At 42.8% G+C, this 14623-nt stretch overlaps 2 protein-coding genes and 2 non-coding genes across 4 annotated transcripts; 1 reads left to right on the forward strand and 3 right to left on the reverse strand.

Annotated features, from left to right (window-relative positions):
- Positions 1 to 1186: 1186 nt before the first annotated feature.
- Positions 1187 to 8724, reverse strand: LOC109897052 (HAUS augmin-like complex subunit 6). The gene is made up of 16 exons (XM_020491570.2): positions 8278 to 8724; positions 7984 to 8079; positions 7820 to 7898; positions 7575 to 7707; positions 5945 to 6089; positions 5547 to 5609; positions 5347 to 5401; positions 5060 to 5233; positions 4573 to 4772; positions 4214 to 4343; positions 3984 to 4086; positions 3809 to 3887; positions 3387 to 3519; positions 2936 to 3022; positions 2179 to 2311; positions 1187 to 2069 (listed from the first exon to the last, which is right to left on the reverse strand). Exons 1-16 carry the CDS (start codon positions 8403 to 8405, stop codon positions 1432 to 1434), a joined length of 2376 nt encoding a protein of 791 aa, XP_020347159.1. The 5' UTR covers positions 8406 to 8724; the 3' UTR covers positions 1187 to 1431.
- On the reverse strand, positions 2857 to 2956 carry LOC116375335 (small Cajal body-specific RNA 8). Its single transcript, XR_004211087.1, has one exon.
- Positions 3612 to 3742, reverse strand: LOC116375382 (small Cajal body-specific RNA 8). The gene has a single exon (XR_004211107.1).
- Positions 8725 to 8726: 2 nt separating the features above from the next.
- On the forward strand, positions 8727 to 12030 carry LOC109897053 (tripartite motif-containing protein 16). The gene is made up of 7 exons (XM_031832443.1): positions 8727 to 8854; positions 8962 to 9592; positions 9725 to 9820; positions 10030 to 10263; positions 10502 to 10661; positions 10779 to 10838; positions 10953 to 12030. Exons 2-7 carry the CDS (start codon positions 9002 to 9004, stop codon positions 11480 to 11482), a joined length of 1671 nt encoding a protein of 556 aa, XP_031688303.1. The 5' UTR covers positions 8727 to 8854; positions 8962 to 9001; the 3' UTR covers positions 11483 to 12030.
- The last annotated feature ends 2593 nt before the right edge of the window (positions 12031 to 14623 follow it).

Here is a 14623-nt window from a genome sequence, read left to right on the forward strand (position 1 = left end):
TTGGCAACGAACTGCGCACATCCCGGTTACATAAAATGCAATAAGTTTTTGTGCATATGGAAAATGTGTGATCTATTTCAGCTCATGAAACAAACACCTTACGTGTTTATATTTTTGTTCCGTGTATTAAGCAAAGCAGACCGCACACTTTTGTGTTCTTACATTTACGGATGGTCAGGGGCACAGACCAACATCATTTAAAAACAAAGCATGTGTTTAGTAGGTCCACCAGATCAGTGTCAGTAGGGATGACCAAGGATGTTCTTTTGTGAATTGGACCATTTTCCTGTCCTGTTAAGCATTGAAAATGTAACAAATACGTTTGTGTATCAGGGACGATGTATGGAGTAAAAAGTACATTTATTTAGGAATGTGAAGTAAAAGTTGTACTTTAACAACACTATGCTCACTGGCATACTGAAGTAGTGTGCTCTTCAATGACTAATCCTGGTTTCAACTGTACCAGGCAGACAGCGTGTATGATGTGTGGGGGAGCGGTTTGCTGATGTAAACTTTGTGAACAGTGCCCCAAGATGGGCAGGTGTAAACTACAGACAAACACAATTGCATTTTATCAATGGGAATTTGAATGCAGAAATACCTTGACAAGATCCTGAAGCCCAATGTCATGCCATTCATCCGCCGCCATCACCTCATGTTTCAGCATGATAATACACGGCTCCATGTCGCAAGGATCTGTACACAATTCCTCTAAGCTGAAATTGTCCCAGTTCTTCCATCGCCTGCATACTCAGACATATGACAGCATGTTCCAGTTCACGCCAATATCCAGCAACTTCGCACAGCCATTGAAGACAAGTGGGACAACATTCCACAGGCCACATTCAACAGCCTGATCAACTCTGAAGGAGATGTGTCGTGCTGCATGAGGAAAATGGTGGTCACACCAGACACTAATTGGTTCTGATGCACATCCCTATTATTATGTTATTGTATCTGACCAACTGATGCATGTCTGTATCCCAGTTATGTGAAATCCATAGATTAGGGCTTAAGGAAATCAGTCAATTGAAAAAAAAAAAGCATTATTAACTATAACTCAGTAAAATCTTTAAAATTATTGCATCAGTGTAGTTTAGATGATTGAACGCCCAATAACTCCATGCAAGTGTAAACAAGGCCTTTACAAGCCAAGGAACTGAATCCCAAAAAAGATTAACCCTGATTGACATTGGTAACAATTTAATTCATTCAACAATATACAATTCATGTTTGTTTATTCTCACCCATCATATGTCATCTCAGACATAAAAAAATATTTAAAACTTGTTTCTATGTTAGTTTCAGACCATGTTAGATTGGCACACATATGTACAAATATTTTAATTGCATGTGCATTGAAATTAGTTAGCCTTAATTGTGAAAAAGTAAGAAACTAGAAGACTGCTCAGAAAATATATAATGTAGACACTACAGGTCATCTATGGGGGAGAATGTGAACAGTTGCGGGAGGTTATACTGCCCTGTTCTTGGCGGTGAGGGGCTCTCTAGAGTGTCCAGATCCAGGGAAAAGACCTTGTCCGTCACTTCCACTGTGGCTGAGGTCTCCAGTGTTGCTGCCATCAGCCAGTCTCTGGCGTCCAGGCTCCTCTTGTCATCTGGCGCCCCCTGGCGGTGGTCCATGAAGGAGGCCTCTCCAAAAGCCTTCTGGATCTTCTCCAAACGCCTGCGTGCATCCAGCAGGGCTGGCTCAGTCTCTGTGGGGAGATAGGGGATGTGGGGGAGGAGCAGCTCTTCCTCCTCGGTGTTGGATATGTCCCTGGAGTTAATGGAGGTCAGGAGGCTGCTGTCGTTGCCCGGCAGCTCGGGAAGTGTCTCCTGATCTATACTGTACTGCTCTGGGAACACCTCTTGGTTGATGCTGAACCTGGTGGGATCCAGGCTTGTGTTCAGGGAGGAAAAGTCGTGGCCAAGGGAGGCCTCATGTACCTCGCTGAGGGGCATGAGGCACCCACGGATGTTGTCGCAGTCAAATGTAGCAGACAGGCAGGCCTTCTGAGCCTCCTCTTCCTCCACCGCCCTTCGCCAGGAACTCTTCACATCCGAAACTGAGGGGGGGGGGGGGGGGAATAAACATTGCTCCTCTGGTCAACAAAAGGCAAAATTGAAGAGACCATTCTGCCTTTCAAATTACATCAAATAAGGTCCAATACTCACTCAAACTCTCTGGGGTGCGTGGAATCTGCTTCCTGGTGGAGAAAGGGTCTTCGCCAAGAGTACCGAGTATGTCTCCCAGCTCAAGTCCTCGTAAACTTATGTTGCCAGGGCTGGGGGTCACAGCCTCCGCAAACTAAAAACGCACACAAACAGTAAGGAATTGAAAATGCTCCATGCATGGCATGCATGTTAAGCAACATGGTACAGACAATACCAGTCATACACAGATCAGTGGGTTAGAACAAATTTCCAATCGTGCCGAGCAGAACCCCTAGTTATTTAGTTACGTTCCAGTGTTCCGACCAGCATTATACAGTTCTGAACCGGTTCAAACCCCCAAAATGTAATGGTTCAAATAGTTCTTTTTTACCATTTAAAATCAACAGTTTTTACATTTAGCCAATCATTAACTCCACCAATTAGCATGGACAGAGCAGCTTGCTATGGAACATGTAAGCTAGTTGTTTACATGCTTGATGGACAGTTAAGTGCAGGCACGTGATGTGAGGGTGTGGATAGAGTGAAAGAGGGGTGAACATTGAGGGGGCATGGCTTGAAGCGCTGAGCATCATGACATGTGAATTGGAATGGTTTAGGCCATTATTAGCATCCTAATTTCACTGAATTATATATTCTCCTCTGTTCCCAAAACCAGTTCCAACCCCTGATGCAGGTATGGATTGTCTCCTCCGTATCTCTCCGTTGCGATTTCACGCAACTCGCCCCGGTCATCAGAGAGCAGGTATGGAAACTGTACCTGATTTGCTAAGTTGTCCAACTCAGAGTCAAGGATCTGAGCCTTTTTCTTCACTGCAGACACACAAGGAGTCTTCCTTACACTGGCCTATAAAGAAACAGAATGGTCACATAGGTGATTATCATACCCTGATGAAGACAGCTTGGCTGTCCAAACGTTGGTAATTACATTTTTGCATCTGAGCTCCTAGAATGTGCGGCTTTTATTTTCAAGTTTTCTATTCCGCTAGCCAGCACCTCGCCTAAATAGGTGTGCATTTATTTTTCTTCTAGATTACCTATGTGATTAAACATGTACATAAATTAGGGACATATTTTGGTATTCAGGGTTGACTAAAAGGCCAAAAGCCTTTAAATCTAAAAAACAGATTCATAACATTGAATGAGCTAAAACAAAGCCTTAAAATATATATTTCTAAAGCCAATTAGGATGCCTGCTGCACATCACCTACCGGCAGGTGGCTTGGTGAGGGAGCTTTGGCAGGGACAGCCAGAGGAGATTCACAAAGTGCAGGGAGGGGAGTCAGTGGGAAAATGTCCACACTAGGAAGAGATGCAATCATCTCAACAGCTGGAGGGTAGAGGCTGTTAAAAAAAAGAAAAGAGACCTGTTATAAAGACATTCTATGGATCAAATGATGTTGGAAATATGATTAGAAAAAACAAGACTGGATAACGGTTGTCTGCTCCGTATCTGTCCATTGCGATTTCATTCAACTCGCCCTGGTCATCAGAGAGCAGGTATGCTATAGGGAGGGCTTGTGACGGACAGAGCACAGCTCAGGACTGACCAGGTATCTGCCTCCCAACAGAGGAATCAGAATACTAGTTGCCCATTAGCAATGAATGCAAGGCCAGCAGAGTTTTAATATACCTTTTGAGGGTATAATCCATTGTGGTAACGGTCTCCATTGGAACAGAGTCAGTCGCCACAGGCTTCTCCTCAGGAAATTCTAAGTTATGAAACCACAAGGTACCACTTGTTAAAATATTCAGTTAAACAATAAAAGCAACTTAGAAGTGGAAATATTTTGTTTTGCTTTACTCACCGGGTAGATTGGCCGGATACTGAGAGAAGATGCTGGATTTGAAGCTGGCATCGGTGGCAGGCTCAAAGGACAGAGGAGCCATGGGGAACAGAAATTCCAGGGCCTAAAGGGAGAGAGAGAGAGAGAGTACAGCCCTCAGTCAGATTTGAATAGCCCTGGCCTAGGCAGTAGGGGCTGTTGCTGGAAAAAGCCATTTAATAGCTCCATGTCAAACCAGAAAAGGCACTTACAGGATCCTCATTGAGGAACGAGGTCAGTGGCGTGCGTTTCAAACAGTCCGCCCACTTCCGGTCCCACTCCGCCTCCAACTTTCTGATGAGGCTCTTCACCTCGGGAATTTCTTCCTTTGAAATCCTCTTCCTGTAAAGAGAAAGACAGTGGGATGCAGTGATGCCAGAGAGAACCGAGCTTGACAGTTTAAAATAGCTATTAATACTGTCCAAGATGGATTTAAATTGCTGCGGTCTTGTGTTAAAAGACAACGAATTACAAACATGTTAACTGCTGCTACGCAATTCAAACAGTAATACATAAACTGGGTAGAAGTTCCTCAACAAGCAAGCCTCTGCGATAGCAGTTTGTAGCCCACCTCATGACTCGGAGATCCTCCATGGCGCGGGCCATCTGTAGGTTCCTCTCCTGCAGGTGCAAGGGGTGGAGCTGGGCAATGGGGGTGTGTCCTGCCACCCGGGTCCTTTCCGCCCCTAGGAGGACCAGAGCCTGGTGGAGCAGCTCCAGCATACGGAGGATGTTCAGCTGTCCTGCCTCGTAAACACTGCCCACACTCGACTGGCGAACACACAGAACTTACTTCGTGATAAACACTAGAGCAGTACCCACAGCACTCAGAAAGTCCCACTTATTTGTAGCATTTCCAGTACTAGCATACCTGATTCAATCAGTTAACTAATAAATCGTCATTTAGTTTCATCGGTTGTGCTAAATCTGGAACATGTCAAACATGTGGAACAGCTGGGGTTACTTGAGAGGTTTGGGAAACATTGCACTGACATATGGACTAGGTTCCAAATGCACCATCACCCGCTAAGCTAAAAAGGCATTTTTGCACGTCTCACCAGGTGGGATAACTGCTCTATCCGCTCTAGCAGAACCCGGGGGATTTTGAGGGCAAGGTCCGTCCCGTCCAGGGTGTACTGGTCCACATCTCCCCTGATGACACTTTCCACCACCCGCCGCTCCTCCTCCAGGGTGGACAGCACTCCGTCCATGGACGACCACAAGGAGCGCACCTTGGGTGTGTTCAGAGGTGAAATGGTCACACTATTGCACATAGAAATGTTATGAATGTCCATTTCTAATCATGTTATACAAACTATAAGTCATTTATAAAATGAAGGAAAACCTTCTGAATCTTGTCAGCTTGAGGGGTTGCCTCCTGTTCAACTTTCTTGTGACGCCTGCGCAGGGGAAATACATTTATTTTACCAGCTGCCATTGATTATTAGCACTTGGTGTATGTTTGATACAAAAAATAATTATATCTCAACTACAGTCCAAAAAAATATATACTTAAAAAAGGGGTAAATGGAGACTCATACATACTTATGCAAATCATCATACTTTGCGTCTTCAGCCCTCCAATCTCTCAAAGACTTCACTCGAGACCTACAAGCGAGAACAGATGTAGAATGGCCAAAACAAGGCACATTTGAAAAGAAACAGTTGACTGGCAAAGGCAAGACATTCACCTCAGGGCATACAAACTCCAAACCTGTGACCACCTGTTTTAAGAGGGTGGCTTGATGATTACCTGCTCATCATTTGCACCTGTGCTAATTAGCCAGAATCACAACACACCTAACCAATTAAAAAAAAGTTGTATTTTTTTTATCTAACCCGAATTGGTCTCAACAAAAATGTGACACTTATAGGCATTGTAAACACCAGTGTATCTACAAACACATCCAATGCCTGTGGTTTGTGTAGTAGCCATGACTTACTGGGCCTGTCTCTGGTACTCCTGCAGCATCAGGTCCTGTTCCACAGCTCCTCTCAGGAATCTGGTCTTGACCAGCTGAAACCGCTTCAGCGCCATTTCCACAGAAGAGGCAGGGGCTGCCGCTGCCTCTGGGACCCACGTGCCATCTAACACACATTGGCCGCGTTCACACAGGCAGCCCAATTCTGATATCTTTTTTACTAAATCGGTCTTTGACCAATCACAGGCCATTCATATCAGTTTTTTTTTCTTCTTCCAGAGCTCATCTGATATCAGAATTGGGCTGATTGAAAATACCCACTAGCTAGGTTTCCATCCAATTGTTCACAAAGTGATTATTGTAAAATTGGCCAATTTTCCCACCAGAAATGTTTCCATCAAAATTACTTCTTGCGGATAAAAAAAAATATTTAAAGTCTGTGCGTGATAACGTAGTGCACATACAATAACTGCAGTCAAATCCCCATGTACCCCAAAAAAAATACAAGTTAAATGGGTTTGCTTCACATTTAACTCTACCGATGGTTGTCACAACAAAGAAATGTGCGTTATATAGCGAATATGCCCACTGTTAATGGCACGTGCACTCTAACCAATAGCTTGCAGATACAATGCAGGTATAGTCTACATGAGACTATTATGGACAAAAGAGCAAGATTATGTAATTTGTCAAACAGCAGCCAAGCGTCGATCATCATGTCACCAGAATAAGACCCTGGATATTTATTGAAAAGAAGCATCAATCGCATCACCACCCTTTGAAGCTCATGATTTATTTCATCTGTAGCCTAATAAACTGCATGTCTTCCCGAGTCGTAGTGGGAGGACCACACAGCACGTCATCGCATGACTCCAAGTTTACCTCAATATAATGGTTATTATTATATATTTGTGCATAAAAGCATTTCCACCACTATTTCTCACATAATCTTAGACAACAACCCCACCGTCTCTAGCATTTTGTCGACATTTGGAAAGTTACCCAACAAACAAATGAGCTGTTTCGATCAGGCCTGTCTTTTTATCTGACATGTACTTGCACATATGCGCATAAAACAGTTAGATGGGACCTGGTTATTGACAAACAGTTGCAATTCACAGGGAGATGAAAAGCTATGGAGTCTGCCTTTTTATTTTACCTTTATTTAACTAGGCAAGTCAGTTAAGAACAAATTCTTAATTTCAATGACGGCCTAGGAACAGTGGGTTAACTGCCTTGTTCAGGGGCAGAACGACAGATTTTTACCTTGTCAGCTCAGGGATTCGATCTTGCAACGTTTCTGTTATAGACCCAACGCTCTAACCACTAGACAGGCTGCCCAATTCTGCTTTTCCCCCCCACTAAATTGGTGTTTCGACTAATCAGATCAGCTCTGAAAAATATAGCTGTGAAAAGCTCTGTGATTGGTCAAAATCTGCTTGTGTGAAAGCAGCATAAGAAGTCCAAACCTTGGGCTACTCATAGTGTAAATGTGATAACCCCATAATGACAAAGCAAAAACAGGTTAGTGTGTGTAGCTTGAGGGGGGGAAAACGATTTAATCCATTTTAGAATAAAAGCTGTAACTTAACAAAATGTGGAAAAGTCAAGGTCTGAATACTTTCCAAATACACTGTATAGGTCTTACTACCTGTTGAAAATGTCTTCATATCATGCAACATGACATGATTGGCTAGATGGAGCATAAGGTTGACGAACTTGGGTCCACCAGGCGAGAGGAATAGTGACGCCACCACTTTGGGAACTGTGCTCCCCTGCTCATCCTGAAAGCACAGATAAAGTTCAAACACTTTAGACCTGTTGACCAGACAGTAGTCTGCTGCAACAAGTAGGTCAAATCGTGCACATCTGAAAGAAGACATGTCAAATCCTTACCATTAGATCTCGCAGCCAAGCACAGGTCACCTTACGGAATTCGGCATCTGCTTTGTGGTCCAACACTGGCCAGCAATGCCTGCATACAAGACCCAGCATTTTACATGATTGCAAAAAATGGCAAATGTGTTTAGAGAAACAAGCCGGGACTGGGACCATCATACCTGTATGCATCGTGGAAGCGTGCGGGGTTGAGTTTTTCTAACAGGAAATGGGTAACTATGTAGAATGCGTCCTTGTTTGGTTTGTCAAACATATTGCTGTTGGTGAGAAACTGGTGTCAAAACAGGCTTCTGACTGAGCTGAGAGAATGGAGTCGTTCTACCTATGCCTATTATTTTCATTGTCATGACATCGCCAGTTTGTCTCACTGGATTGAAACAGGGTTGCAAGACTGATGTTGATACTGTCAACGCTAACTGTTAACGTTAGCTGTTACCACAACAATCAATACTTACGGTCCAAGAATGATGTGTTTAACATTGGCTTTGCTGGCTCCTGATGATGCTGCGACTTCGGGTTGAAATCCAAGACCCACAAGAGACCACCATAGATATTTACCGTTCGTTCTCTGAAGAGTCGACATTCTTCCAGCAAGCTGACAGTTTTGAGATCTAAAAGTGATCCAACTGCTAGCTAGCAGAAGACTGAAACATACGATGCAACTAAATTAACGGTAGCTAACTAAATTGTCTAGTTAGTTGGGCAGAAAGCGAACATAGCTAGCGATAGTAACTAACGTTACCGTCGTCGAATTCCAACAAATGATACAAATACAATTGCCGTAAAAAATAAAGCATGTACACCATACATATGTAGTTACTCGACATTACGCATGCCAACTTCGAAGAATGTCTTCTTCAAACCGCCAAATATTTCAAGAAGAAAAGAATTAGCCGGATGCTGATCTGCATACTTCCTGTGTTGCGCATAATTTTGTCCCCTACAGATCTCGGATTGATCCTTCGCTGCTAGTCGATTCAACAATAAGAACCACATTTGAATTGTCATATCTTGAATTGATAATCACGACTGGTAAAATGTGTATTATTGAATTGGAATTAGACTAGTTCAACTAGGTGGCTGGGATATATTTTAATCGTCTAGCTGTCTAGATTAATTCACGTTTTGTTTGTATGTAGCATTTACTGCCGGGGTGTGTCTTTGTGAGTGATCGGTGAAATGGCTGAGCAGGGAGTTCTCCTGGACCAGGGCCAGTTCTGCTGCTCTATCTGCCTGGATTTACTGAAAGAGCCGGTCACTATCAACTGTGGACACAGTTACTGTAGCAACTGTATTGAGGACTCCTGGGATAAGGATGACCCAACGGGTGTCTACAGCTGTCCCCAGTGTAGACATACCTTCTCCCCAAGGCCTGCTCTGATGAAGAATAGCCTGCTAGCCATGGTGGTCGGGAACATGAAGAAGACAGGGCTCCAGGCTACTTCTCCTACTCTGTGCTTTGCTGGACCTGGAGATGTGGAATGTGATTTCTGCAATGGGAGAAAGCAGAAAGCTCTCAAGTCATGTCTGGTGTGTCTAGCCTCTTACTGCGAGACTCATCTCCAGCCTCACTATAATGTAGCTCCATTGATGAAGCACAAGCTGGTCAAAGCCACCACACAATTACAGGACAATATCTGCTCTCATCATGACAAACTGATGGAGATTTTCTGCCGGACCGACCAGCAGTGTATCTGTTATCTGTGTACCATGGATGAACATAAAGGCCATGATACAGTCTCAATCACTGCAGAAAAGACTGAGAAGCAGGTGAGAATCAGAGCTAATCTTAGTTATTGTGATGAAAACAACATGGCAAAAAAACATCACATATGAGGCAGATTTGCATTGTCAAATCGCATCAATGCCATGTAGCTCAATAAAGTGTTTTTTTGTCCACAGAAGCAGATTGGGACAAGTCAGCAGAAGGTCAACCAGAGAGTCCAGGAGAGGGAGAAAGAGTTGAAGGAACTGCAACAGGCTGTGGAGTTTCTCAGCGTGAGTATTGACCAGAGGAGATTAACCATGTCATCTTTGTTGCAGTCGTGTTGGGCAGATCATATGATCCCAAACCGCCTGGAGAAGCGTTTGATATCTCAGGAACCACAATGATATGATATTGCAATCTTCTGAGGCTCCCAAGTCAGAGAAATAGAATAGACTTTTTAACATGAAGTCATATCTTGTCTACATGTGTGTTTTAACAGCGCTCTGCACAGGCAGCAGTGGAAGAAAGTGAGAGGATCTTTACAGAGTTGATTGACTCCATTGAGAGAAGGCGCTCGGAGATGAAGGAGCTGATCGTAGCCCAGGAGAATTCAGCTGTGAGTCAAGCTGAAGCCCTCATGGAGCGTTTGGAGCAGGAGATCACTGAGCTGAAGAGGAGAGAGATTGAGCTGGAAAAGCTGACACACACAGAGGATCACATCCATTTCCTGGAGGTAGCTTCACTGAGTGACCATCTGTCTGTTATTGCAAAAGGAACTCGTTATTCTGGGGTGGGTTTACCAAAGCCTTTATAGCTAGCTAAAGTAGTGAGTAGTATGTTATTTATATAGTTAGCGGACTTAGACTTATGTCTCTCGTAGAGTAGCAAAGTGCTTAATTTTAGGAATTTGTTAGTTCACACACAGAAGATTGACTGTCAAACATCCATACAAATAAATTCTCTCTCTGCAGAGTTATCAGTCTCTCGCCAGTCCCAGTGTATTTTCAGACTTGCCCACCATCGATGTCCGTCCTCTTCAGTACTTTGAGGATGTGAGTGAGGCTGTGTCTAACCTGAGAGAGAAACTGGAGGGCATCTTGAAGAGAGAATGGTGCAGAATCTCCACCAGAGGTAGGTTAGAAAGTAGAGTTCCATCTGCATACTTTGATGACATTGAAGTTCTAGCCTACACTGCATTATATTGTCTAATCATAACACTCTTTCACTGTGTGTGAATGTGCGTTTCAGTGAATCTAGTGGATGTTCTACACCCACCCGAGCCCAAGACCAGAGCTGACTTCTTACAATGTGAGTCCAATTGCTAACAGTTGTATTTTCAATGATACTCGCCACAAACCCTGAGATACAAGTAAAGAGGGGGACTCATATCATGTTTTTATTTCTTAATTTCTCTTCCCTCAGATTCATGTCGGCTCACCCTGGACGCAAACACGTTATACAGACAACTCTTTCTGTCTGAGCGGAACAGAAAGGTGAAACTGAAGCGCAAAGGCTACTCCTACCACAGTAGTCCAGACAGATTCACTCAATTGTGTCAGGTGCTGTGCAGGGAAGGTCTGTCTGGGCGCTGTTACTGGGAGGTGGAGTGGAGTGGGTGGAAGATTTATGCAGGCGTTTCGTATAAAGACATCAGCCGATCTGGGCCTGCAGAGGATTGTCAATTTGGACACAATGACAAGTCCTGGAGTTTAGAGTGCTGTAGTAATGGTTACTTTTTCCGACATAATAATGTAAAGACTGAAGTGGCACGCCCTCAGTCCTCCAGAGTAGGAGTGTACCTGGATCACCAGGCGGGCACTCTGTCCTTCTACAGTGTCTCTGACACAATGACCCTCCTCCACAGTGTCCAGACCAGATTCACGCAGCCCCTCTATCCTGGGTTCTGGCTTCATTGCTTTAAGACCACAGCTGAGTTATGTGAGTTAGACTAGAGTCCTATGTCAGTGATGCTTTACCCTACTATTCAGTGAGTTGTTTATCAGATATAAAACTTTCCTTCTATGAATCTCAGAGGATTGACTCTCACAGATTGAGCTCTCTGTAGTCTAGATAGAATTTGAGGTTATTTTCCCCAAATTGTAGGATGTTCAAATCAAGTAGTCAAGTTAATCAAATGTCTGTGTTAGTCAGACAATCCATATCACTAGTGAGATTTTACTTCTGAAAGTATGTATTAGGGCAGACAATACATTGTTTTCAGAATGATCTCTGAACTTGACATGTCTGTGTGTTATTGCGTATTCTATGTCAGCAATTTTTATGTAGGCTACTGTGCATATGTTGCAGTCAGCGTTTTTGCCGGTATATTCAATTTGTAATTGTCCTAGAACTCATGTTGCATCATTTTACAGGTCCCCTCGAGGTCCATATTATACCAATAGTTTTTCAATCAACTGAAGTAAGTAGTTTACTGAGCCCTTATTAACTCAATATTGACAATACTAAAGCAAATGTAAACTGATAAATAAACTGCGTATTTGTTGAACATCTGATTAGCGTACTACTTCTTAAACCTTCAGAGCCTCCTAATGTCACGAGAGCAATCAGTCGTTGGTGTCATATTTACATTTGAGTCATTCAGCAGATTATATTATCCAGAGCGATTTACTACATTATTTGTAGTTGTTAAATGGTCTTCTGACATAGCTGGTAGATTCCTTTCACCTGCCAGATTACTTGAAAGCTCAGGTGTGCAAGCAGGCGTTTGTGCAGATAGACTTCGCTAAAAACTTTAGTGGCTTCTGACTTCAATTCAACACTGGATAATTTCTCACTGGTTGTCATTACAGGAGATCCAAGCTTTTTCTCAGAAGGTGAAAGTATGAGGATGTTTGGACTCACCAAGCTGCCAGAGGATATAGTCTCTTTCAGAATTTTTTTCTCTGTTAGGGAGTCTTCCAGAAGACCACCAACACTATCCCTTGAAGCGGGGGAGGGAAAAAAATTGACTTTGTGCGATTTCTCGAAGCACATCCATTGTTCTTTACTCTCCTCCCTGGCATTCTCTGGAGTTGACCATAACAGCCATGACCTCTCCTGTTGACAGTGCAAGAGAAGCCTCAATGTCCACATTCTCCTTAGATGGATTGGTTTTGGCTTGAGACGCAGCCTGTCCAGTGACTACAAATTTCCGCAACTTGGCACAGATAAGACACCAGTTTCTGGGCGGCCTGCATGGCATATCGCCTGCCAGTGTCACACAACACTGGTCTTGATTTACCTGAGCTGGAACACGCGATGATCAGTGAGATGTCAGAGTTCACCTGACTCACGACATCTCTGACCACAGATCTGGTCAATCCAGGTGAGCCAGAAGAGCAGGATTGATCACCAAGTGTTTGGAGAATTGTGGCCTCTGTGATCCCAAAGAGGGCATTCAGAGGATCTGTCAGTCGAGCGTCTACTCGATGTGCCCTCTGCAACGACGTCTGGGAACTTCAAAACAAACACAAGAATTGATCAATCTTGACTAATGTTTACATATTGACCTCTACAAATAACTACTTTAAATTCACCTAAATCACAATAATTGTAATATTTAGTTCTCTAAAGATGTGGTGTCTGCCTTCTTACTTTACCATAAAAACAGTTCTTTAGCTTTTCATTCTTAGAACTGTCATATGCTAGATTTCAGGGTGAGGATTTCTTCCGCTATATGGGAAACTGTTTTCACTCTATTCCCCTTTATATTTGGTTTTAATACAAAAAAAGAGCATGATATTTATTTTTAAGAGGCTGTGGTGTCAAGTGCTTAGTTAGTCAATATGATAAACTTCATGTCCAACTTTCTATCAAATAATCACACATCAAATGTTGACAGATAAACTTACAGGATTTCTCATGCCCTCCTGAATCACCTTCCACTGCCTGATAAAGACACAAGTTAACATGTTCAGTTGTTTTGTAGTGGTCCAGATAAGGTTGTTGTATAAAGAATGGACGCTATTTAAAGATTTTGAGCATACCTATCAGTGAGATTCCTCATGAAATTGATGAGGATTGGGAAGCAGACGTCCTCTCGGGTAGGGTAGACTCTTCCGTAGTGCCTTCCTCCTGTAAGAGTTGAATTACTGCCGTTCTGTTTTGGTATTTATCTGGATACTGAGCTCTGGGTGAACATAATGCCACTGAGGAACCTAAATGAAATGAGCTGTTTTGTTTTTAAAAGAATGAATCTGAACAACAAAGGGCACACTAACGAAACAGTACACGTACTGGGAAAAGCAATCATTTAATATAGAAAAATATCTAACCTGCTTCAGAAGTGTTCTTGGAACTTGATTTTCTCTTCATCTTCAAGGAAACAGATTTCAGGTACCACATGAATTATTTTCCCTAATGTGTTGCACCAGGTCAAGGCAGCCCATTATTTAGCCAATACATAGGCAGATAGGTTTTAATTACTAGCAAGGAACCCAAATGAACAGAGGACTAATCTTACCTTCCTCTCATTCTTCACCTGAACTCTTCTTTCTTCACAGTGTTCATCAAAATTAAAGTAAGAGTTTTTTTTATATGCATGAAGCTGTCGAAAGATATAGGCCTGCCTCTTTTTTGTCTGACATTGAATCAAGTTTGTAAAATGAAACAAGATCGCTTAACTGAGAAGGGGAAAGAAATGACCAAAGGACCAATCCTACCTTGACAGACTTGTCCTTCTCCTTTGGTTGAGTATCTGTTCCTTCACCTCCTTCATCCCTTTCTTCTGATGACTATGTTATAATTCATGTTATAAGCAACTTTTGTTGTTATAATCATCATAGACTACAGTATATATAGCGTTCATGAAAATTAAGCTTTACATTTTTTTTTTTATATTTTAATCTGTAGACATTTTATAAACGTTTTGTTGAAAAGACTATAACACAAAGCTGCCAAAATAGACCTAGAGCGTTTTCATCTAACATTGGATCAAGTTTGTAAAAGAAAACTTAAAAGTGCAGAATTGTGTCCACGTTATAGGCTATGCCCTCTAAACAGTCTGAACCGTGGACACAGGTGTTGACCTTTTTGACATCATAATGGTGTAGTTGTGACAATTCCTGGACAAGTCCATGCAACCATGTCCCATT

Source organism: Oncorhynchus kisutch, linkage group LG9 (assembly GCF_002021735.2).
Source record: "Oncorhynchus kisutch isolate 150728-3 linkage group LG9, Okis_V2, whole genome shotgun sequence".
NCBI classification, from domain to species: Eukaryota; Metazoa; Chordata; class Actinopteri; order Salmoniformes; family Salmonidae; genus Oncorhynchus; species Oncorhynchus kisutch.